This window comes from Pyxicephalus adspersus, chromosome 7 (genome assembly GCF_032062135.1).
Source record: "Pyxicephalus adspersus chromosome 7, UCB_Pads_2.0, whole genome shotgun sequence".
NCBI lineage: Eukaryota > Metazoa > Chordata > Amphibia > Anura > Pyxicephalidae > Pyxicephalus > Pyxicephalus adspersus.
The window spans coordinates 2,709,716-2,735,906 of NC_092864.1; the positions used below are offsets into that span (position 1 = coordinate 2,709,716).

At 40.5% G+C, this 26,191-nt stretch overlaps 2 protein-coding genes across 5 annotated transcripts in view; one reads left to right on the top strand and one right to left on the bottom strand.

The window, feature by feature from the left end:
• LOC140334821 (uncharacterized) overlaps positions 1 to 8,046 on the bottom strand; it is an 11,866-nt gene extending 3,820 nt beyond the window's left edge. The window contains exons 1-5 of one of the 4 annotated variants that reach the window (XM_072417069.1): positions 7,856 to 8,045; positions 5,423 to 5,532; positions 3,450 to 3,739; positions 2,327 to 2,521; positions 987 to 1,006 (exon numbers count right to left, since the gene is read on the bottom strand). In XM_072417069.1, coding sequence (XP_072273170.1) covers positions 987 to 1,006; positions 2,327 to 2,521; positions 3,450 to 3,739; positions 5,423 to 5,451 — 534 coding nt within the window. In that variant the 5' untranslated portion in view covers positions 5,452 to 5,532; positions 7,856 to 8,045. Of the gene's footprint in view, positions 1 to 986; positions 1,007 to 2,326; positions 2,522 to 3,449; positions 3,740 to 5,422; positions 6,500 to 7,855 lie in introns of those variants that run through there. The other 3 variants (XM_072417070.1, XM_072417068.1, XM_072417067.1) reach the window with 3 other exon arrangements.
• A 1,879-nt stretch (positions 8,047 to 9,925) lies between these two features.
• On the top strand, positions 9,926 to 25,429 carry LOC140334866 (kinesin-like protein KIF13A). The gene is made up of 10 exons (XM_072417133.1): positions 9,926 to 11,823; positions 14,689 to 15,677; positions 15,751 to 16,830; positions 17,321 to 17,571; positions 19,291 to 19,524; positions 21,062 to 21,093; positions 22,004 to 22,283; positions 22,570 to 22,773; positions 23,295 to 23,550; positions 24,775 to 25,429. Exons 2-9 carry the CDS (start codon positions 14,707 to 14,709, stop codon positions 23,324 to 23,326), a joined length of 3,084 nt encoding a protein of 1,027 aa, XP_072273234.1. The 5' UTR covers positions 9,926 to 11,823; positions 14,689 to 14,706; the 3' UTR covers positions 23,327 to 23,550; positions 24,775 to 25,429.
• Positions 25,430 to 26,191: the final 762 nt, after the last annotated feature.

Genomic DNA, 26,191 nt, shown 5'->3' on the forward strand with positions numbered 1-26,191 from the left:
CCCACCTACCTACCCCATACACAGCCTGCCCACCTGACTACCCCATACACAGCCTTCCCACCTACCTACCCCATACACAGCCTGCCCACCTACCTATACCATACACAGCCTCCCAGCTACCAACCCCATACACAGCCTTCCCACCTACCTACCCCATACACAGCCTCCCACCTACCTACCCCATACAAAGCCCTCCCACCTACCTACCCCATACACAGCCTTCCACCTACCTACCCCATACACAGCCTTCCCACCTACCTACCCAATACACAGCCTTCCAGCCTGTCTCACCTACCTACCTGATACACCAATCCCTCCACAGCTCTTGTCTCACCTACCTACCTGATACACAAATCCCTTCACAGCTCCTCCCCACCTACCTACCTGATACACAAATCCCTCCACAGCTCCTCCCCCACCTACCTACCTGATACACAAATCCCTCCACAGCTCCTCCCCCACCTACATACTTGATACACAAATCCCTCCACAGCTGTTGTCCCACTCACTTTTCTGACCCGATAGAAAAGTACCTTACCAGCTGCTTCTTTCTCCCCAGTGACCTACTACTGACTTCCTCACTCATAACCTCATCACACGCACGGCTCTAAGACTAGAGCTGACCCCATTCCCTGGAATGGTCTTTCACTTCTACTTTCTGCACATCGAGCCCTTAAAACCCAATGTTTCACCCTCACCTACCCGTCTTTTTCTGTCTCCTAAACCCCTCACTACTCCCCACCATTCCATATCCCCCTCCTATTGTGTGATACTTCCCCCACCTACTAGATTGTAAGCTCTTTGGGGCAGGGTCCTCTCCTCCTCCTGTCTGTCATTTGCAACCCCTATTTATTGTACAGTGCTGTGAAATATGTTGGTGCTATATAAATACTGTTAATAATAAGTTAGTGTTAATGGACAAAAGCACCAAACAAGAAAAGTCATTGTCAGGGTTTACATACATTCAATCTATTCCATGTACTCACCTTACGGAGCTTCTTCCGGGCTGGTAAATAAAGCAGAAAACATTGGATTAGTCATATTCAGTAATGGCCATCAGATCTATAATATTTGATATTGGAAAAGACAACCACAGCCATCAGTCATGGGCAATACGGGATCACATTCATGGACCTTCCCTGACCAATTCTACAGATCCTTTCCTGGGACTAAACATCACCATCATCATCATCATTATCACCATCATTATCTTCATCATGATTGTCATAATCTTCTCTATCACTTTCATTATCATCACTGTCCTTCATCATCTTCATCAAAATTATGTTCGTCCTCACACTCATTATCATCATCACTATCATATTCATAGTTATCATCGTCATTATAATCATTGTCATCATCACCATCCTTATCACTATCACCCCCATCATTTTCCTCATTGCTATCATCGTTATAATAATTACCATTGTCTCTGTCATCATCATTTTTATCATCATCATCACCACCACCATCATCATCATCTATATGGCGGCACATTCGCAGAGCCTTAAATATTAATTATTGTATATTGTAGGGGTGGTAAAGGGTCATAATAAACCAGCAGGAGAGTCAAAATTGCTAGAACACAGGGAGAACACTTCTTAGTATCTGGAAAGGCCTTCTTATTATGTGATGCTGCTGAAAATGCTACATAAGGTAAGTCACCAGAGAGAGAGTGACACGTGAAGGTAGGTAAGAGGTTACCTTCCCTGCTGTATCCTACATAGAGACCCTTCTACTGGTGCCAGGATCAGTCATGTGACATCAATGGCACCATCCACACCCGATGCCCTCAGGGTTATATAACCCAACCAATGTGATTCCTCCCGTACCTTGTCAGGGCAGTCTACAGAAGAACAGGGATAGGAGAAGATAGTGGGTCACCACTGGGGAATCTTTGCCTTTAGTGTCAGATCACCCTGATGTTGATCAGGTCCAGTGGCCTTTTTTCCCATTGGGGAAATGTTGCCTGAAGTCCCATGGGTGCAAGCAAATGGGCAGTTGGCAAGGGAACATGAACCAATCTATTAAAGCTTTTATTAAAAATTTATTTTATTTTTTATTTTTATTAAGAATTTGGTGCTGCAGATGTGCCCATTTTGATCCCCATCAGTGCCTACTGTTAACTGGACTGCTGCAGACCCCTCTAGGATCCTGAAAGGACCCCATTACTAAAAAGCCAATAGGAAGTGTCCTTCCATATCTCACAGGTTGGACAAAATGTTTGGGTTACTACCAGCCATTAGAGGTGGGACAGAGGTGGGACGAAATCCCTGGGAACAGATTTATTACATTCTATATGAAATTCAGCAAATGAAATACTTACCTATTTCTTTGATACAGTTCTCTAGAACTTTCTTTTTCGATGCCTGAAAAGGAGCTCTATCACCCTTAATCTCATTGAAGAGGAAGAGATCTCGGGCAAAATAACCGATGCTGGGCTGTCCACTGAGGAGCGAAGCCTTCTTCTCATCACTGGTGTCCTCCATGTCACCGATCACTACCATCACGTTCTCCTGTCCTGGATAAATCACACAATGGAGGGGTCAATTGGGCACTTTAGGAGATCAAACGGAACACACGTATATACTATGGTTTATACCCCATACCTGTGCTGGTAGTAATATTATAATGGGGGGCAGCTAGGGGATGTTGTACTGGATGCATGCATGTGCAGCTGGGCAGGACGACTCACAACAGATCTCCATTTATTTTACATTGTAGGCCAAAAAGTCTTAGGCATCGCCGAAATATGTCCAATATTTATTAAATTTAATAATAAACTTTAAATAAAAAAAATCTGTTAAAAAAAAGGGTGAATAAAAATAGTGAAACCTGTAATATAACTGTACAGTAGCATGTATTATATATTCATATATATATAAAATTATAAATATATATATTAAAGATTTCTTTGTATTGGACTCAATACAGTTATTTTGTATTGAATTCAATACAAAATTATTTGAATTTCCCGCCGTGCCTCCAGCAACAAACCGACATCACCTGGAACCGAGAATGTCTTCTGCAGAGACCGCAGTCGCTCAGAGAAGATAGGAGAAGGAGGACACCGCCCGAGGACCTGAATGGAAGAGCAGGACACCGGGGGACGCCAAAGGAACAAGGTAAGTGGGATTTGTATTGATTTTAGTGACCCAGAGTGTGGCTCGGAATTACTTTTTACAGGTAAAATCCATGCTTAGTCACATATGGGAATATTACTAGGGGCGTTAAGGTTCCACCACAGCATTTCATTTGGGTTAAGGTCTGAACTTAGACTGGACATACAAGGTTGTTTTATTAATATTAACAGGGTAAAGAGAAATAAATTTATGTTGCAGTTGGGTAAATGGTTTGTGTTGGATTTAGAAATTTTGGGTACCAAACACCAATGTGGAAATAATGAGGGAATCTCCTTATTAATGTCTACTTTAAGATATCTGACTTACCATACACTTGGCACATGTATCTCAGCTCTTCATCATACAGGCTGTCAGTGACATCAGTGATGTTTAGGCGTCCTCTTTTCTGGCTGTGGTAAAGGATGCCAATTGAACACTTATGGACTTCGTTTTTAAAGTGGGTAAAGTCATTGGTGATTAGGACAGGCCGCACATCTTTCACCCCCTTTATGCTGATGACATCTCGAATCAGCCACTCATAGGTGCTCCTGTCCCCTCGGGAGAATATTCCAACTAATAAATGGTCAATACATTCCATGCTTGTGAAGGACCTGGAACTGTACACAACAAGAACTCAGGGTTTATGCATGATATCACTATAAAACAGAATATTGTATCTTTTTCTTATCATATTTGTCTGTGTTGGTGTTGAGGAGTTAAGCTGCGTACACACTTCCAATTTTTGTCGTTGGAAAGGATCTTTCACGATCCTTTCCAACGACAAGGGAGTGCACGATGCATGAACGGTGCTGTACATACAGCACCGTTCATGCTCTATGGAGAGGGGAGGGGGAGAGCGACGGAGCGGCACCCTGCTGCGCGCTCTCCCCCTTCCCTTTCATTAGGATCGGCTGTCGTCCATCGTCCGTGGATCCGGCAGGTCGGTCGTCCGGACGATGGACGACACCGACACGACACCGGCTGTACACACGGCAGATTTTCGCCCGATAATTGGCCGATGCCGATTATCGGGCGATAAAAATCTGACGTGTGTACGTAGCTTAACAATGTGTACAACAATAAAAAAGGAGATCGCTATAGCTGCAATTTCTCTGCCCTAAAAAGTATGTTTCATAATATTTGCCGGAGTTACATCATCAGTGGCCATCCAATGGCTGAATAGGTTTGCCATGCATATAGGGATGTCAAGGTCTGTTCCGTATTGGTGGGTATGCAGCGCATATTTGCTGATTATGACAAAAGCTCCATACCCATTGAGTTTAGCTCTGATTTAGGTAAGTGACAACGCTTCCGCATTGATCTCACTGCAGCTCTGTCATCCTCATCTTGTCATCTGTCCCAAGTCAGGGATAAGAGGAGACGGTAGGTGAGCACTGAGACATCTCTGCCTTGGGTGATAGATGTCCCTGAGGTTGCTCAGTGATTGCTTGTGAGGTCAGACCCACACCTGAGGGCCCGATAATCTGTTAACCCATCGGGAAAGTATTACCTATTGTCCCATGAGTGCAAGACAAAGGGGCAGTTGTTATTTGGGATAGGAAGTTTTAGGCCATTACATTAAGTGAATGAAATTATACTAATTCAGTGCTGCAGACATGCCCACATTATCAATCCCTACTGCTGGCATCACTGCTGGAAACTTCTTTTTAGGATCCTCAGAAGACCCCACGGAAGTGTCCTTCCATGTCTCACAAGTTGGATAAAAATGTTTAGGCTTTTGGGTTACAGCCACCCATTAGAGGTTAGTATGATTGCTGAGTATAGCAGTCCTGCATTAGGTGAGTGACAACGCTTCGGAGTTTGCACTGATCTCACTGCAGCATTGTCATCCCCAGCAGCTACCCCGTGCTCATTACTTATGCTGAGGAGAGGAGTTATTAGATAACCCCTCAATTATCCCATATAGAAGTAACAAAAATTAAGTGCTTGGCAAATGCTGTACGTTCCTTTAAATTTTCTTTTAATTCCTTTCTCTCCCTATTACCTGCTCCAAGCCGACATTATCTAACTCAATCACTATCAGTAGCACAGAATGGCTAGCAGGTGGCTCTTGCTGTGTCCCTTTTGCAATACAACAAACTTACCTTGTTCTCAAACTTCTGCTTTATATACGGCTTAATGTGCAATCCTAGCACAGCCAGATCCTGGAAAAACATTTCTGCCTGCATGTGCAGGGTTTACATTATTCTGGCCAATCATAATGGCGAAAGACCCGAACTTTGAAGAAGATCACATGGGGCAGTACGGTGGCTCAGTGGCTCAGGGGTTAGCACTCTTACCTTTGCAGTGCTAGGTCCCAGTTTTGCATCTCAGCCAGGACACTATCTGCATGGAGTTTGCAGGTTCTCCCCGTGTCTGCGTGGGTTTCCTCTGGGTACTCCGGTTTCCACTCAAATCCCAAAAACATGCAGTTAGGTTAATTGGCTTCTCCTCAAAAATTGAACTTAGACTACATAAATGACATATGCCTATGGTAGGGACATTAGATTGTGAGCTCCTTTGAGGGACAGCTAGTCACATGACTATGGACTTTGTACAGCGCTGCGTAATATGATGGCGCTAAATAAATACTGTATAGTAATGAAGATGTTGGCATGGGCAATCGAGCCAAGAGAAGAATTTAGTTCTGATTTAAAATAATGAGAAGATCTCCCTAATATTTGCTCTTATAGATAAGCAGAAAATAGCAAGCCAGATAGGACGAGGAAGATCATTCCAGAGAGTTGGGGCAACCCTAGAAAAGTCGTGGCAATATTCACGTCTTGGACACAATTCAGCTCAATAAAATTTGTGATCTTTGCACTGTGCTCCCTCATAAAGTGGTAATTGCCCCTGGATCCCCCACGCCAGCATCTCTAGGAAATCTCCTTGTGAATCCCTTCAATGAATTTCAAATATTTAGCATTTGTAAGAATCGGCACTTTCATGGCATCATTTACAATGGCTGAGTATTTAAAATTCACATTTGTGGCGTGGCATCCCATGTGTTTATACTTTGTGGCCCTTGGTGAGGCTGATTGCTATGCTCCATTGCCTGATGGCGTTGTATTTAGAGGGTGGAGGGTGGGGTATGCCAATGGGTGATTTATTTATAAGGTTCATGGTCTCCTGGCTGTGATATTGGGGATAAAATTAATTCCTGGTCTCCCCGTTTAATATAGAAAAATTGTCTTGTTTTTTGTTTTTAAGCTTCAACACAGAGCTCACTGTCACCAAGCAAAATTTTTTCTCCGCAGTCATTTCCTCTCAAGCCTCCAACCCACGCAACCTCTTCTCTACAATCGACTCCCTCCTAAAACCCCACACCTGCTCCCCCCACAACATCCTTCTCTGCCCAAGACATTGCCACCTACTTCAGAGATAAAATAGACAAAACCTATTTAATGTACAGCGCTGCGTAATATGTTGGCGCTATATAAATCCTGTTTAATAATAATAATAATAATAATAATAATAAATAAAACAGGCCAGGGTCATACATTTCCCGTTATCAGATATGATCTGACAACAAGCATCCTTCCTCTAGTTTACAGCACACATTGTAAAAGTTGGAGTTTTGCCTCGCCAGGCATCATAAAACTCAGATAAGGCCAGTAGAGTGACCTCTGATTGAACTCTGAGCTCTATTCTGGAACCCAATTATTCCTAATCTTTGTATTTCCATTATATCATTATATATAAAGTATTAGTTGGCTGATTTGTAATTTTATTGTTATGGTGACACCAAGAACTATTCTCCTAGGCCTCAGGAAAGCCTGGAAACCATACCTAGCCTATCCTGGTGAACCATAAGTCCCAGACATGCCTAGTTTAGTCTCCTTATTTTGTGCTGATTATTATTCTGGGGGTTGGCAGTTCATAACACCTGTACTTGTGAAATTATTAATAATGGCTAGAACAGGGGGATTTTGGGAAATGTCCACAGATAATCATACTCCATGTGGACACAGCTCCTCAGACAGCCCCCACCCTGCTGTCATTGGATGGTCCTATTAGCCCCACCTCTGTGCATAGAAAAAGCCATGTACGTCCAGCAGAGGGAGCTCTCACTGACATCATCTTGTTGCTAAGGACAACGGCACTGACACATGGAGCACTGCAGGGAGCCCGGTGACTGATAACTTTACACAGCAACCTGGACCAGGAAAACCAACTCTAGCTAAGTATTATTTCATAGTTTTCCCTTTTATTTTATGCTGCAGCTATAGTTCTGCCATTATTCTGTTATTGTTCTTAGATTAGTCCTTATTTTCCTGTATTGGTTTATGCTCTGTGTTTTTATTTAATAAACTTATAAAACGTGTAAGCTGAACCTCTGAATGCTCAGAAATAGTGTAACTTGCAAACCCGAAACACTACTATAACATTGCTGAGACATCCCTGTCTGGAGTGGCAGTGGGTGATACTAAGGAAGCAAAAGCATAACTGCGGTTGTCAAGGGTAACGCTGCGTGCCCTAAGCACGTGGTGGCAGTGTACCTGTGATAGTGCATGTGGTAAGGGGTAACAGAGGGGTTACCTTGCCCCGTGACGGCCCTTCTCAGCCTGCTGCTGCGTGCTGGAAAGTCTATCCACAGGATGCGAGCTGAGAGGGCGTTGATCACACCTGCCATCAGATAAATGTCACTTTACATTACTGACCCCCAATACACCCCAGTACACATTCTGCCCCCCGATCACATAGCCGTCCTCTCTGTGCCCCCCAACACTCACCGGTTCTGCATACAGCTGTCATGTACAAAGGTCTGCAAGAAGTAAAAGTGAAAGCTTGCAGCCTGAGCAGGAAACAGATATCAGTGTTTATGGAGGGAGGAGGAACACAGCCTCACCCACTAATAACACCAAAACCTGCCGGGAAATAAAGCCGTCTGCAGCACAGGCCTAGATAAAACAAAGCACATTGTACTCTGCTGCCGTGTCCTTGCTGTCCATGTATTGTGACAAACATAAACCCCCGTTCTTGTTGTCACAGACACAGGAAATGAAGCCAGTGTAACCAAACAGAACCTCAAAGAATTCTTATCTCTTCCCCACACCAATCCATTTTTGTATCTGTTTTGGGGAACAAAATGCAATTTGTTGTTACAAATTAAGGAATACGGAATGTCTGAATGGCCTTTACAGTGCCTGCCCCCTGATTACACGCTGACGGGCAGGGCTACAACAAAATCTAACCCTCTGTGCAGCATTCACACTTCATGATGATGGTGCAGGGTGAATGTCTGATACAGAACAGACTGGATACAAATTACAATGTTGCAGAAGACTGGGGAAATGCTTCCTCTTACCTGCAGAAATCTGATAACATCATCTCAGGCTAGGGAATATTACTAAGGCTTAGGTATAAAATCGCTCCTCCAATGACCTACTAATGACTTCCTCACTCATAACCTCATCACACGCACGGCTCTGAGACTTTTCTAGAGCTGCTCCAACTCTCTGGAATGGTCTTCCTCGTCCTATTCGGCTTGCTCCTACTTTCTGCTCATTTAAAAGAGCGCTCAAAACCCATTTTTTCAAACTTGCCTACCCGTCTTCTTCTGTCTTTTGAAACCATCACTACTTCCCACCACTACATATCTCCCATCCTATTGTGTGTGAAATTCCCCCACCTACTAGATTGTAAGCTCTTCGGGGCAGGGTCCTCTCCTCCTGTTTCACTGTCTGTATTAGTCTGTCATTTGCAATCCCTATTTAATGTACAGCACTGCATAATATGTTGGTGCTATATAAATCCCGCTTTTTATTAATAATAATAATTAATAAAATGTTTCAGATATGATAATATTGCTTACGGGTCTTCTTTAAAAAAAGTAATACTGAGCGCCGTTTGCACATTTTTTGAAAGGCATCCAGGTCTTGGCTCTTCTTCATCAGGTTTGTACCAGGGACTTCTTCTATAAAGCTGTAAATCTGACATTCACTGAAACTTTCCTTGGTGGAGAATCAATTACTACCATTGAAAGACATGGACCAGGAAGATTCAGATTGTACAGTGATTGTCAGATATAAATAGGTTCCTTTGTGTGTAACAAAATTAGACTGATTTATCAAGTGAATATGCAGAAGCTGACCAGGCACATATTCACTCCGCTGGGCACAGCATATTACCGCGTTCTGAAGGTGAGTGCTGGGGCGCTCGCCTGCCGGATTCCGGCATTGATAAATGAGCAGTGGGGTTGAGAATTCGACAATTGAGGTGATTAATTTTCAGCTGTGTGCTTGAGGTTGGTATTTTACGCTCTGTCAATGGTGATGTCATAGCAACCAATTAGCGCACACCTAATCCCTGTTCTGTGCGCACCTACAGTCCATTACAGGGCAACTTGAATCTTTAGTGCTTGATCTTTTACATTGTAAGTGTTACATTATACTCATTCAGAAAATTGGTTCTTTTATAGTTTGATTTGTTGCAAACTATTTCATATCAAGCTGTATATATAATATTTAGCATTTTATAATATGTCATCACACAATAGCGTGAATGTAAAAAAAATGTGACCAAGCATTTGGGATTTGTTTTAAATTTTAATTCTAGTTTGGCTTTATAGAAATCAAATATTCGCAAAAAGGATTGTTACCAAAGATGTTATAATACATGTATCAAGGAACATTTAGTGATTTCATTTGTGTGTGTGTATCTCAAAATACATTGAATGTATAAAAAAAGCATTTCATATTACTCTTCTAACTGGACAGGTTTGAGTGGGGGGAGGGATTAATCGTGTACGTTTGCTTGGATGGTATGAATTGATGTGACAATTATTCAGCAATGTTTTGTCATTTTTTCAACAAATATTGAGTACAAATGTATGCATGGTTTCTATTATAAACTGCTACTTAAACCCCTCATTGCCTTCATCCCATTCCCAAAGTCAGATTGTCACATATTGGTATTTGAATGTATTATGTACATATTATTTTTATGAATATTTTGTCATGGTTTTTATTTCTTGTTTTTTGTAATAGTCTGACATTTGCAGAATAAGCTGTGGTTTTCCTTTAACACACTTCACTCATGTTGATTTGCTGCCACTACACAACTTCCGTGTACATTTGTAGTTGTGTTATAGGTTTGTTGTCATTGTGCTGTGCTGCCTGATCGTAGTACTATTGTATACAAACACACTTCCACGTGCTCTACAAACTGGTTGTCAGTTAGTTGTCCAGCTGAGTTGCATACTCATTCTAACACACCTGATGGTGATGGAAGGAGGTCCAGGTCCAGGTCCAGGTTGCCAAGCACAACATCAAAGCACATTGATTGCCAAGCTCACAAGCAGGGTCTCACACTCTTAGAAATGAACAGATGTTGTGTTGTTGCTTAACTTAATGCTGATAAATACTGGAGTGTATGCATTATTTAGATGTTTATATGATTCAGACAGTACTAGTATATAAAACTTTCAGGGACAAATTTACTTTGTGCCAAACATATTTTCTTGCTTTTCCCACCCTTCAGAGTGTTTATGAGAGTTTAAATTCCATTTTAGACCTTGGCCCACTATCTATTTATCTATTAACCTCAGCTAGGTAGAAGAATCACATAAAGGTGGATTCCTCCTTTAACCAGAAGCAATATCCTCCATGAATATACAGTAGTCTGTGATGTGACATTCCAGAGGCTTGCCAGAGGTTCCCAGCAAAGGAATGTAACGCCCAGTTACAGAAAAGATTCAATTATTAGGATTTGTTAAGCAGCAAGGTAAAATCATTACCAACTAGATGGTGCTGGATTGCATTTTTAATGTTTTTAAGGCTGCATAAGCAATGCTTGGCACATTAAGCAAAACAAACAATATACACATAAAAATAAAAACCGGAAGGATGATGTGCAGGTCCTTCTCTGCAAAAGTGGCTGACGTGTTTCTCAACTGATGGAACACAATTTTCGGCATATACGTGCACATTGTGATTTCTTATTGGCATCAATGCACACCAAAGACCTGAGGTTTTAGTATTTAGGTGTTGTGACATGGCAAAGGAAGCCATCTTGGAGGGAAGGTATATTTCTCCACGGTTCCTCTCCTATGGGAGAGATTAACCAGCAACATGTCCGCTGGGATTCCAGACCTGGGATTGCATGTCACTCAGAAGTGTTCTGATCCAGGCCAGAGTTCTGGCTTGTCTGGCCCGCTGCGAGCAGCAGGTAAAAAGGGAAGGAGAGGAAGGAAGGTCTCTGACCTGGGCACAGGGAAGCTGTGATCAGTTAGATTGGACTTTGGGGAGACACCAAATGTTTCCAACATTGAAATTTTAAAATAACAATTTAAAGACGAACAAGAACATCGGCTAATAATCCTGCTGGATATCCCAATCTGGGGAGGCGGATTGGAGTGTTGGATCGGGGACTCCCAGCACTCATCTCTGGTCATTACAAAAAGTGAAATGACTGCAACCTGCAGAACAAACAATCCCGTCAAACCGGAATCAGGTCACACCCTCCAGGGAATTATAGAACAAAGGTATGAGTAATACAGCAGGGGATTGGATAAATAGGTGAGGGAGATATTTCCTGTAGACAATACGGAAGTGGAAGACGTATGGATCAGATGTCAATATCCTCAACATACATGGAATATTTGTAGGCATCACCAGACCTCCACCAATGGGCACACAGCATGGCAAGATGCCAAACAGCACCAACATTATCAGAGGGACAGAATTAAAATGACTTAAAGGTGAGTTCACTATTTTTCATGAAATCACGTCATCTTATAATGTGTATATTGTATTCTGTCTTTGTCTATACTACACACCTCTGTGTCTCTGTGTGACTCTCTGTAACCCTCATACTATTTTCTAGGGAAGGAAGTTAGTCCATAGATTGCTATGAAGATGTTGTAACATGTTGCTGCCTTACTAAACAAATTCATTTGTCTCTGTGATCAGAATGTGATCAGAATGTGAGCGGAAATGTCTTCATTGGGGTGGATTATGGCACACAAACTGCCACAAATCCTCCTGATTTCACTACAAGCATGCTAAGCAGACACGGGAAGTCGATCCTGTGCAGTTAGCCACCGCAGGGCAATACGCCCTGTTCATTCTGTTTAATGGTGCCGCTTATAGCTGTCAGCTCTGCAGTCTGCAGTATCCAAGGTTTCCCTTTAGCTGTGAATGGTTTCATGGCATCCCCTACTCTGAAACTGAGTGCAGCTGAAGGTAATTTAGACTGCAGCCAATGGGCAGAGTAGTTACCGGCTTCATCCTGCTCTGCCATTGGCTGCTGGGACTTTATGGCCTCTCTACTCCCAGTCACCAATTGCCTGTTGTAGCATTAGGCTGGGCTGACCTGCTGCAGGTGTGTTTACTGTCACCTATCTGTGTTCCATCACAGGGCTCCACCATTTTTTTCTCTTCTTCTCTAATCTTCGGGCATCTTGATTTGGCCATGCCGGGATGCCATAACTCTTTCTCAGGCCAGTGGGAGTTCATTTATCCCCAACACACCCAAGAGAAGCCTAAATTGCTTTTTCTGGCATTAATTGTACTTTTTGTTTATAGTAGAATTTAGTTAATGGTACCACATCCCATCAATCAATATACAAATTTTTGTTTTCCACAAATATAAAAATAATAATGGCACTTTTCAGATACCTTTGTTTAAGACATTCAATGTTTATTGAATTATTAATATTTTATTAGGAACAAGGTTTTGAAATGGTATCGCTTTGATATCAGTACATTATGATGGTTTACAGTCATAAAAACACCCATCTGTTCTTGACTCGTTTAATAGCCAATTTTCCTGCTTCATCAGGAAACAACTCTCAATTGTTCCATTATAATTACAAACACTCCTGTAACAATGAAATTCAATAATTATACATTCACACTTACATAATATTGTGTACATTATAAAATCACAGGAAGATATTCATCAAACCTTTCCTGGGTAACCAAAGCTGACACTGTGCATTTGCAGCTCAGCCTTGTCACCCGGAACTAATGGCCAGGTAAGACAGATCATTGAGGAAGGGACGTTGCCTGCCCTTTTCTGTGATAATAGATCACAGCTGTGATCTAGCATTTGATGATGCAGAACTTTATTTTAGTCTAATTTGACCTTCCCAGCCATTACCCCAGAATTTCCTTCAGAGGGGGTTTCATGTTACACTTTTGTTTAGATGCCACTTGATATATATTTAGGCCTTTCTACCTTTGTAGAAAGCAAAAAAAAACCCCGGGTACAATTTTTTCCAATCCTTTCTGATTCCATGAGGATGTTTCCTGGATCTTTTCTTTGTAACAATCCTCAAGTTAATAGTTGGGAAGAGAGTTCTCTATATGGACCATTTATATATTTATACAGGGTGATCATATCCCTCCTTATACGTCTCTTCTCAAGGGAGAATAGATTCAGTTCAGCTAATCTCTCCTCATAGCAGAGCTCCTCCATTCCTTTTATTAGTTTGGTTGTCCTTCTCTGCACTCTCTCCAATCCCACAATGTCCTTTTTGTGAACTGGTGGCCAAAACTGGACTGCATATTCCAGATGTGGTGTGACCAATGCTTTGTACAGGATTATGTCTCCATCTCTGCAGTCTATTCCTCTTTTATTACAAGAAAGTACTTTACTAGCTTTAGATATTGCAGCTTGGCATTGCATGCTGTTATTAAGTCTATGATCCACCAGAACCCCCAGATCCTTTTCTATTTCTAACCCCCCCAAATGTATTCCCCCTAGACAGTATGAAGCATGCATGTTGTTACCCCCAAGTGTATAACTTTACATTTTATCTATACTAAATATCATTTGCCACTTTGTTGCCCAAGTGATGCAGACAGTGCCATTCTAAAACATTTCATACTATGAGTGCTGGGATCAATGGGTTCATTAAATAGTTAGTAGTAGTTAGAAATACAGCAACCATCTTTCTTCCCTGGAAGATTATCAGCATTGGCTGGCAGGGGTCTGTAACAGTCAGCACCAAAGTGGTGTTCAGCTAACACATAGAAAATAGCTTTATTTGTATCTGTTTCTAATATAACAGTACAGGGGTGGGTGAGCGTTTTGGCTCAGGGCCACAATGAGTTTTGAAATTTGACAGGCCGAAAAGGCCAGTATCAGATGTATGGGGAGTGTTTGTGTGAACTGATTTAAATAACAAGTAAAAACCATTAACTAAAAGTAAAATAAAACTTACATTCAAGTTCAGTGGGAACAGTGTTGTTGGTCACCTCTTTTGCCAGTGGACAACTTTACACCAATATTTGACAGGCGAGATTAAAAATCCCAAAAGGCCATTGTTTGCTCATCCTTAGTATAGTACATATCCGGGTCTCTGATAAATTCAGGATCTTCATGTTATGTAGCAGCCATTTGACTTTCTCATCGCATACATCATATAAAGATTCTGTTTTATTAATATATATATAATCTTAATGAGTCCGGAGGACTCACAGGCCCTGATTCACCAAGCTTCTATAATCCCACAACCATACAGCTTTCTGTTTTCTTTGTGAGTCAGAAGATTCAGTAGATAATATAAGGAGATTTAGATCCCAAAGCCTTCAGCTTCACTCATATTTTTTATTCACAGGTTAATAAAAGCGTGAAAATGAATAACAGCAAAGTAAAAGTGGCTGTGAGGGTTCGTCCCCTGAATCAGCGGGAGAAAGGACTAAACTCTGAGTGCATTGTTCGGGTCACTGGAAACCATTCTACTCTTCTGCCACCCTCTTCCAGCAAAGAAAGAAAGGAATCCCATATTTTCACATTTGACAACTGCTTACAGTCAGAGTATAGTCATGATGCCGGGCAGGAGGAAGTTTTTAAACATCTTGGAGATGGAGTGCTTGATAACATTTGGCACGGTTACAATGTTTGCATCTTTGCGTATGGCCAGACCGGGTCAGGAAAAACATTTTCAATGATGGGGACAGATGACCAACCTGGTATCACTCCCAGAATTTGTTCTGCTTTGTTCAACAGAGAGTCCGGGGTCTTCGAAACCATCAGGATTGAGGCTTCCTATTTTGAGATATATAATGAGGAGGTGAGGGATCTTCTGAGGTCGGTTAAAAAGCAAAAAAAACTTAGAGTTCGGGAAGATAGGTTACTTGGGCCTTATGTAGAGGAGTTGTCCTGTCATGCTGTTCAAAGCTATCGAGAAATTAAATTGCTGCTTGACCAAGGAAACAAACAGAGGGCTATTGCAGAGACCAAGATGAACGACCAGAGCAGTCGCTCCCATGCTATATTGACCCTGACTGTCACGCAAACATGCAATGATTGCAAGTCTGGAGCCTCCAGAGGGTTGGTCAGTAAGGTCAGCCTGGTAGACCTGGCTGGAAGTGAAAGGTCCAACAAATCTGGAGCCCATGGCACTCAGCTAAAGGAAAGTTCCAATATTAACAAATCCCTCTCCACACTCGGACTAGTCATAAATTCATTGGCTGAAATCTCAGAAAACAAAAGGAGGAGCCAATATGTGAATTATAGGGATTCTGTGCTGACCTGGCTGCTAAAGAACAACCTTGGAGGAAACAGCAAGACGATTATGTTGGCCACGGTCAGTCCTGCAGCAGATAATTATCACGAAACACTCTCTACCCTAAGATATGCTGACAGCGCCAAACGAATAGTCAACCAAGCTGTGGTGTAATTATCACGAAACACTCTCTACCCTAAGATATGCTGACAGCGCCAAACGAATAGTCAACCAAGCTGTGGTGAATGAGGATGTGAAATTCAAAGCCATAGAAGAGCTACAGGAGGAAATAAAAAGACTTAGACTGCAGCTTACAACAACAGAACAAGTTAAAGAGGCTGAAGTACAAGAACTCAAGGCACAGTTGGAAGAAAAAGAATGTCTTCTCCGAGATCTGGAAACCTCATGGGAAGAAAAGCTGAAAAGGACCGAAGTCGCCACACAGGAATGGCGGAAAAATTTAGAAAAAATGGGCGTCACTCTTAATAAACAGGATGTCGTATTCAGTAATCAATGTTATCTGATCCAACCAGGGGCAGAATTAATTATTCATAATCTAGAAGCTACTACCAAGGTTGGCTCTGGACCTTCTCAAGACATCCAGGTTTCTGGTGCCGAATGTGAACACTGCATTATCAGGAAGACTAAAGATGGGGAGGTATTTCTAAATCCTAATGGCAACTCCAAGACCTACGTCAATGGCTTCTTGGCCGAGGCAATGACCCAGATATGGCATGAAGATAAAATACAACTTGGAACAAATGTATTTATTTTACATCTTCCTGACAGGCCGAATCCGGGACATAGAAAGGAAGATGTTTCCAGAGAAACTGATGTTCAGATGTATGGAGAACTGAACATTGAAAATGACCGGTTGTCTATAACATCTGGAATATATAGCCGGAATGGAAGCTTGATTGGGGATGAGAAATCCAAAACAATAGAAGGCCTCACACAGACCGTGCCAGCCTCCAATGAGGACTTCAGTTGTTCTGAAAACAAACACATATCTGATATGTTCACCCAAATATCAGATGGGACAAACAGCCAACTTACTGATGTGAGTGTGAATACGACAAGAAATACAGAATCAGAATACCTGGAGATAGGGGTTGGCACACAGGTACAAAACCGCATGATTCAATGCCCACCCGGGTATGGTGAGACCAGTTATGAAACCTCTGCAAGTTTAAAAAGCAGTCATTTATTTTGGAATGTTCCAGATCTGGGAAATCATATTACATTACCAAGGTAATTTATTCTTGTTTCATGTATTAGTATATTCCAGGCTGTATATGGTGGGGAGAGGCCCTCAGCTCCTTTCTTTTTGGTATCCTGCTGAAACACTAATAAAAATCAATTCATGCAGTAACTCAGTCAAGTCTGTGTTGCTGGGTATATATATTCCAACCTTTTCCAAAGTCTTCTTAGATTTGACTGGAGAGAAATACTAACTTGTGCATTATATCTTCTCCAAAGTATACAGTAACCTATTGTGCAACTGGTTACCAATACAGCACATGCATGGAGATTGACCTCCCACATAACAGCCACCAGGATTCACATCTTTCACTTGGGTCATTTACTGAAATAACCATAACTTTTATCCATCACTATTCACCACATTTCAGCATTGAGTACGATCAATCAGATCCTGGAACTAACATATTTGTTAGGTGAGGTCAGCAATGATAGGCTGTTTGCTATAAACACCTTTATATGTCTTTTTCCTACATTTCAGTTCTGGTAAAGAAAAGAATTCTCAGGGGATCTTCTGCTGGGACAAAGATATTGATTTACAGTGGCTGACAGATCTCCTTCCAAGGACTTCCATCTCTGCAGCCTCTGTCTGTTGTATTTCACATCCTCCAGGAGATTATTGGAAATTTGAGGTTCAGAAGTTCTCTCCAATCATTTTGTGTCACTCTTTCACTACAATGGCCAAGTGGACCCAACTGGAAGAATTCCTAAAACATTGTATAGACATGTGTGGTAAGTCATATACACAATAAAAACATGACCTGGCAGTGCTGGTGTCACATCCCCCCTATATTTCCCCCTCCGCTTCTTCTTAACACCCCTTGAAGAAAACTCCTATACCACTGTTTGGATAAATTGGCCTTGTCTGATGTGTATTAAGCAAAACAGTTTTATCATAACATAACTTGGAATAATCCTTCCGCTCCCAGGCGCACCTCGCTGCCCCAACTTTCACTACCACAAGGCAGGTCCTCCCACCACCAGGACAATCATTACTATAGTGCCACCAAGGCCCCCGAACCACCAACTGAAATTACTATCGCCACAGAAAAAGGGTGGGAAGTTGTCTGGTTTCTTCCTACTGGCATATTCCACTTCTTACTCCCACTCCTATTTCAGGCCTTCTTTCTCTCCACACCTTTCTGATCTACTCCACCCACTATGACTCTTTCCTACCCCCATACTGTAACCCCTACCTGTCTGTCTGCCCAGAGCACCAGGTCATGCTTGCCCTATATCCATTACATTCCTCCTTAGGACTAAGTGACACCATTGTGGATTGTGTTTGGGTTAATTATAGGGGAATTTTGCTATAATTTTCTGAATCTATTAAACTGAGCAATTCTGCAGAGAAAAGTTTGAGATGACTAGGTATCAAGTTGCTGTTTAGATGTTTTTGTTTACATGACAGAAAAAAATAGAATCAGTAAATAATAACAAATTTGCCACAACCCTGGAAAATAACATAACACACAAAAACCCTTGAATACTCACTTGATTGTGAGAGTAAACGAAATCGGTTTTTGAAGCAGAGGGAAGGTTATTCAACAATTTTATTGTTACTTTAGCAATATAATTTATTAACAAGCATCTACATGACTTCAATAATTCACCATCATTTACAAATAATGATTGATTGACTGATTTATGAACCCCCAACGCGTTTTCCAGGCACTTTTCTGGTTTCTTCATGAAAATTTCGAATTTAACAGAACAAGGATAACCATTTTACCACATTCAATAATGCCAAATTGACCCTATACCCAACATAGGTATGGTCCCCAATCGGGAATGCTAATTGCAGCAGAACAGGAAAATAAGGACCAACGGCAGGTATCCTGGCTGGTGTGGGCATGCAGAGACCTATACACCATATAGAAATTTATTTGTGAGGGACCTGTGTGGAAGATTAAAAAGTAGTGCTACAGAGGAAATACTTTTTAATACCTGAGTGGGTATGCTATTGTCACAGTTTGCAGTTTTATAACATTGTAGCTGAATGCCAATTAAAATGAATGTCTATTAATAATATACACTTACAAGATGGTTGGTGTATTAGCTGTTACAGTTTTGGAAAGTCATTGTCACATGTTTTACTGATTGGGTGGGATTCTTTAAAAAAGGTGGGTGGGAATTTTGGGTAGTTTAGGTTCTTTCTATTGCCATTCTTTGCATTCTTTGTATTCAAGTCTGAAAATAATGAAGCAATTAGACGCTGTTTTGTAACACATAGGTCTAGGTGACCTGAATAGAGTTTCTGTGCTCCCTTTTATAGATTCATTGCACCTTTTAAAAACCACAGAACCTCTCTAATTCAATCTTCCACAATGCAAGGTTCCAAAATACAGAAATTTCACCAATGTCTCTCTATGTTTACCTACATTCTGAGGAAAAGAAAAATCACTTTAGTTCAATGTATAAATATATAGAAATATTGTTTTCATGTACCAGTAATGTTCATTACATGTCCAGGTAAACGTGTCATCGTTATTATGGCCAATGTGATAGACAGTGAGTTTGAGGAGAAAGTGAGATCAGATTGGAGGAAATGGAAATTCTCCGGCTGTGACCTCATCACCTTGACACGGCAAGAAATGGACGCCGTCGGTACATACAGATCAGGGCTGAGGAGGGCAATGACTGAGAAGATCAAAATGCTGAAAGAAATTCTACGATTATCTACAGGTACAAGTAGATTATTGTGGACTGTAGCCATCAGTCATATGCTTGCTGTCCTTAGAATTATGATTGTTGTAGACTTATATAATAATGCATAATAATAAAAATAATGCATACAGGTAGTCCCCGGGTTACATACAGGATAGAGACTGTAAATTTGTTCTTAAGTTGAATTTGTATGTAAGTCGGAACAGGTATCTTCATTTTAATAAATGCAATTAGGACAGATGATTGTCTCAACATAATATTAGGCAGCGTGGTGTCAGTTACTGTGATTTAATCACAAACAAAGCAAAAAGCAAAAATTTATGGAGCCCAGACATTTATTAAACTCTGGAGCAAGTCGTGCTTTAATATGCAAAAAGAAACAATTGCAGAATTTGTCTTAAAGCCTCTGTACTGCACATGAGCGGGCAAGGAAGCCCTGTTCATATCTAGGAGTCATCCGTATGTCGGATGTCCTTAACTCAGAGACTACGTGTAAATTACATCTTGTGCAGCAATAAGGAATCCGTCTGTATGTCCAGAGGAGTTTTCTAGCACCATAGTACATGAGCCATTAATAAAGAAAAATTATTAGTAAGCTGTGAGTCAAGCAGCTGCTTCTATTTTTATTTTTCCATAATTTATTTTGCATTGATATATGTGCCTTGTATCTCCAATGTTATATACATTTGGTATATATTATAAGGCATAAATAGAATTGTGGGATGTACAATTCTAGGCACCTCAATGTCATGAAAAAGGCATTGAGATTTTCCTTCTAACAGTACAAGCAATGGAATCATTTGCCCCCAGAACTATTTTGTTCTGCAATGGGACTCTCCAATGACCAGCTTCATACCCATTATACACTGTACAGGGACGTGTACAACTCCCAAATCCTTGAAACCTGGTTATAAAGTCCTAGAACTCTATTATCTTGGCAAGCACAATGATCTGGGTATACTACAGCCTCACACAGTGACCATATTCTGTACATACAAGTGGCACACATAGACAGGACTGCAGTAGAGTGTAAAAAAGATAATATTATTATAAATATTGTTTGGGCGCGCTAAGATCAGTATTGTCTTCTGTATCATAATAAGCTTGTGTGTTTATTCAAAAATCATCATAGAAAATTACGGCAGCAGTTCAATAAGAACACATGAGTGTAAATATGTGTACGTGTGTGTGCTGACGCCGATGGATCTGACGTCCCATAATATAGCTACAATGCGATATATACCATTCCATACATTCAAATATTGTCATATATACAGAAATAGAGAACGAAAACAATATGCTAATACAGCTCATAAATATTCTAGGCAGTCTTAAACTCCAAAATCGTATCATTTCCAGTAACATAGATATTTGACATATGTTCTGCCCTTCACTTCACGTTCAGTTACGTACATAAGCATGATATCATATAAAATTATGGGTTTCTAACATAGAGCCACTTATTTTATCATTTTACCTCCCTGCATTGTTTCTCTAGTTTTGGGTACACGGATTTTCAGCTTGTATTTTCATTTTACCCTTTTCTACCTCACAGAGAGAATTCCCGTATCATGGCCATGGCAAATGGTAAGAGACATCAGTACATGGAGGTTGCACCCTCTCTTTCTACAAAACATATTAGTTTGTGTCCTTTTTTGTGTGATTTCCAACCAACAATAGCAAATCTCCCGTTGACTTCTAACACAAATCCCCCCCACCCCATGCTGGCCCACTGCGACTCAAAGACCTTAGGCAACTCAAAGATCTCTTAGGGGCAAATGTTACAAAGGTATCTTGATAGCAGTTCCCAAGACATGATTGTTCAGAAGGCTCCTGTTTTAACTTTCTTTTTGACTATTCACTTATCGCCTCTTATTGGTATTATTGGTTGGTAGGGGCAACCCAAGGTACTTCCTCAAAGCTGAAGCCCTTCCTATTCTTTATCAGGCCATTAGAGAATGCAACTACTTGGGCCTTAGCCAAGAAGAAACCCTAATTCCGTCACCATCCTTGTGGCAACTGCCCATTAAGCCAATAACAAGAGTTTGTACCAAATAGTTATCACCTCTCCAGCTAACACCCTGGGACAAACTCCCCTGTAATAGGCTGGACTGATAAATATTTGGAACCTTACCCAAGATATTGGAGAATGTTGAATAGCAGCGAGCAGAAGTATTAGGCTACTTGCAGGTTTACTGCTCCCTGAAAATGAAGAGCAGCTATAAAACTAGCAAATCCTTTCACCTGGATAACCTAAAACTCAAAAGGTCCTACAAGGGTCATCATGCTCCATCTGTTTCTGCAACATTTTTGGCCCGGCCCCAGCTGCCACCTCTCATTTGCTTTACCAAAAGATTTTCCCCTCTTTTTATAATAGACCAGTGAACAGAACAGAATTGGTGATGCCAACACTACGCGCACCATTGACAAACAACAAGAAAATGATTGTTGAACTCATTTCCTTAATACAAGTTTGCTATTAATTTTCCATTTCCAGTTTCAGGTGAAGAAAGCCAACATTGGAATTTTCTCCAGATCAAGTGGTGATGATTACTCTTGGCTGGTGAAGCTGCTGAGATCAGCAGATTTCAGAGATTGGGTTCAGAGTGTCACCCCATATTATATATCTAACAATGGATATCAGAGGTTCCGAGATGATGTGTCTCAGTGCACATTTGGTATTTTGTATCACACAAAGAATGGAGGGAGTATCAATATGATTGACGGTACCGATTATTTATATGAGGAGGAGCTGAAATATCTTCATGACAGACTTGGTAAGAATAGATGTCATTGTTATTCTATAATAGTAAGATTGATTTTTATTTTTTACTTACGATAGCATTGCATTTTTATAAGACATACAACGAATAAATGAAATAAAATAAGATGTAGATTATTAACAATTACATTTATAGTGATAGATGAAAACATGTCTGTGTTATGGGAATGAGAAGATATAGTGCAGTGAAAGTGTGTTGTTATCCTAGGAAAGTGTGGCACGGTCACCAGGTAAAAAAAAAGAAACAAAAAGCCCTAAAATATAAAACTGTGTGTCCCTAGGGAAGAACAATGTGATCATGCTGATTGATGATGTGGAGGATGATAATCTGGAGAAGGGTTGGATCTTTGAGAATCAGTCTGGTGCTTTGGGGTTCGTCCGGGATCTTTTCCTAATTAGTCACAATGAAAAATTGTCAAAGTTTGATCTCCAACACAAGATAAATCTGGAGCTAAAGTTGGCACAATTGGAATACATATTAAAAGGTGAGCTAAATGCGTATCTCTGTTTTGTAGTATCTTCCTAACTTTTACTTTCCACTAAAACAGCTATCAATAAAAAAAATCTTCCAAATGCAACATATTCAAGTAGCTGTTGAAAATAAAAATCTGATAGAGTGTTTAACCAGGCCCCATTCTATCCCAAATACATGTTTTTATACACTTTAAATATTCCCCTTCACCTTTATATTTATTGATCTTCCCTGCACCCACTTTACTCATTCATCTGTAGATGTCTATTCACAACACAGGACATAGGACAAAAGGCTATTCACAGGATAGCAGCAAACTGGCTTGCTATAAAGCTCCAACGATACCACCTCTTAGATGAAAGAAGTACACCGGAAATATTTATATGCAATAAAAATAGTAATTCATAATGAAAGAAAATATTAATATGCATTGAATCATGAATCATCATAGCCTTTTAAAGACACCAGAAAGAGTATTTTAAATACTGATTCTATATATTTATTAATAATATGTCTAATCTCTGGTTTGGTCAGGCAATAGCACACAGTTGGGATTTTCTCAATAACTGCAGAGACTGAATACAGCTGGCTGATATCCATGTCCGATCCTTCCACCAGTCCAGTAATGGGTTCCATCAGTGCATGGATGACATTTCCTACTGCTCCTATAGAATCCTCTATGCCAACAAGAACAGAGGGGATGTGACCAGTGCTCCTTGTATGATGACCATCTGACATGCATGTCTTCCGAGCTTGGCATGCTGAATATTTTTCTCATTTCACCCATCCTGTGAGTATTACTTGGGCCATGAAATTGTACTCATAATAATAACCCTTCCACAGTGGTAGCCCCAATTGTAATTATTTCCTAATATTAACCCTATTGGTAGTATTTTTGAAAGCCTTTCTAGCAACCCCTATCGTAAAGGTAACCATAATGACTATTCTATTAGTATCCCTACCCTAATGATTACCCTAATTTTATTCCTACCCTACAGCTAATTCTAACGGTAACTTTACCAAAAAAGAAATCATAATGGTAAACCCTACCTTATGATAAACCCAATTTTAATTCTGCCCTAGTGCCCTAATGAAATCCTTACCCTTAAGAAAATCCAAATGCTAGCCCTAATGATAACCCCAATGATAATTCTAATGATAATCCCATTGTAGTGGCAATCCTAATGGTAACCTTACCCTAATGGGAACGGCAACCCTACCTAAATGGTAACCATAATGATAACCCTAATTTTAATCCTACCCTAGTGGTAACCGTACGTAAAGCTAGCTCTAATGATAACCCTACCCTTGTGAAATTTCTAATGCCATCACTAATAGTAGCCCTACTGTAGTGGTAATCAAAGTTTTAGTCCTAATGGTAACCTTACCTTAGTAGTATTTCTATTGCTATCCCTAATGGTAACCCCGCTCTAGTTTTATTAATCATATTAGCTCTAATGGAAACCCTACCCAATGGTACCCATAATGATATCACAAATGGTAACCTTACTCTAGTAATACCCATTAAAGGCCTTATTGATAACCCTACCCTGGAGGTAGTCTTATCCTAGAAATCCTAATCCTAGCCATAATAGTAGGCCTACCCTAGTGCTAACCTTATCAAGCCCTAATGGTTTACCATTATATATACTATACTGTAGTGGTACTTCTACTGCCAGTCCTAATTGGTAACTTCTGGAAGGATCACATAGCTGGAGGTAGACATAGTTTTTGCTTTGCTGATGATTTCAATAGTTTGGACTTCCAGAATGTTAAACATTTGTATTATTTGTATTAAAAGGTTGGCAAGGTATGTTAGGGGTAAGTATAAACCTTTCATTCATGATTGCAGTTACAATAATCTTGAAGTCAATATTCAGATTGATGTATGAAGGTGCTCTGAAGAAACATTCTATATTTTCCATCACCAAGAAATATGGTGGGGAGTGAGCAAGGGGCTGATATTGATGGCTGTGTCCAATGTATCCAAATATTATTTCCAATCATTATACAGGTAAATGAATAAGTCATCAAGGTCATCAATTACTTGGACAGCTGGGAGATGAGGAGGGCCATCCTAATGGGGCAGCACACAATTTGTAATCTGGTCAGAGATCTCTTCTTCAAGGCAGGAATGGAACAGAAGGAACGGAAATACTTTGAGCAGGACAGAAAATCAGACTTTTCTTGCATACCAATCTATTGGACAACAACAATGTAGACTGAGGTCCAACCTGGTTGTAGAATGGAATGGACTGTTAGGTAGACCGTCACATTGCTTCATTTTATATAAACACTGACCATTGAGGTTTATACAATATTCTTCAAATCTTTGGAAGATGACCTCCTTGATGTCTAGGGTGGTCTTCACATTACTTAGTTTTGTGTAGAGTTTGTACAGATTGTTACATGTGTAATGAGCTTCAGATTCACTTGAATTTCAAGCAGACATTTGGTTTTTGTATTGTCCTCCAAGCAACAGCAACTTGCACGCAAGCCAGATCACACGCGTATATCTAAAACCCTAACATGGATTTACTAAAAGTATTTGTTACATTTCCCCAGACCACTTCTTATTCTAACCACATCCTTTTTTAACTCTAAATATACATCATCTGTATTTCAAATGTGCTTTCAAGGTGTTAAAATAAAATTGGTTTTGGGGCAAAGGTGGATAGGGATGTGTGCAGGTATGAGGATCCCAGACAACACAAGCTGTGAGGCCAAAATCTTCACTGCCACAAATAAGGAACAATCTGTAATTCCCAATAAAGAATAAGAATAAAGAAATCCATCCCCCAGTCCCCTCAGTATAAATGTGAGGGCACCCAGGAGCCATATTGTCATTGTGTGATGGATCTTTTAAGGAGCATATGTAAGTTTGGTGCCCATAGTTTTCTATATGGTCCTATATTGTCTTACTATGTAATGTATTATCATATAATATCATATATTGTCTTGCAATGTTTCTGCAAAAGATCAGGTCCAGGTAATTGTGACTTACTACAACAATATGTAATGTCCTATAATGTCAGTAATGTCATATGGAATGACTGCAGCCATGTGAACTCACAACAAATCCAGGGAATTACTTGCCTGAACCTCTTTCCCCCTAATGATGTAAAAATGGCTCTGAGTTCCTCTGATTCACCAAAGACTAGACTGGGTCCTCTTCCTTGTATTGTTCCCGGGTGTCCTACATATTTCAGGACAGTCCTGATATTTATATATGTAAAACACAGGAAATGTGTATGCTGCTATTTAGCTTCCATAATGTTGACATGTATCTATGTTCCTTACATACACTGGATAAAATTTTTTTTGTTTGTTCTTTGTATGTAAATGTTTATTACACAATTGTGCCACAAAACATGACGCTTTCATATGAATTGTTTTGCCAGCTTGCCATCTCTGTAAATGCTTCCAGAATC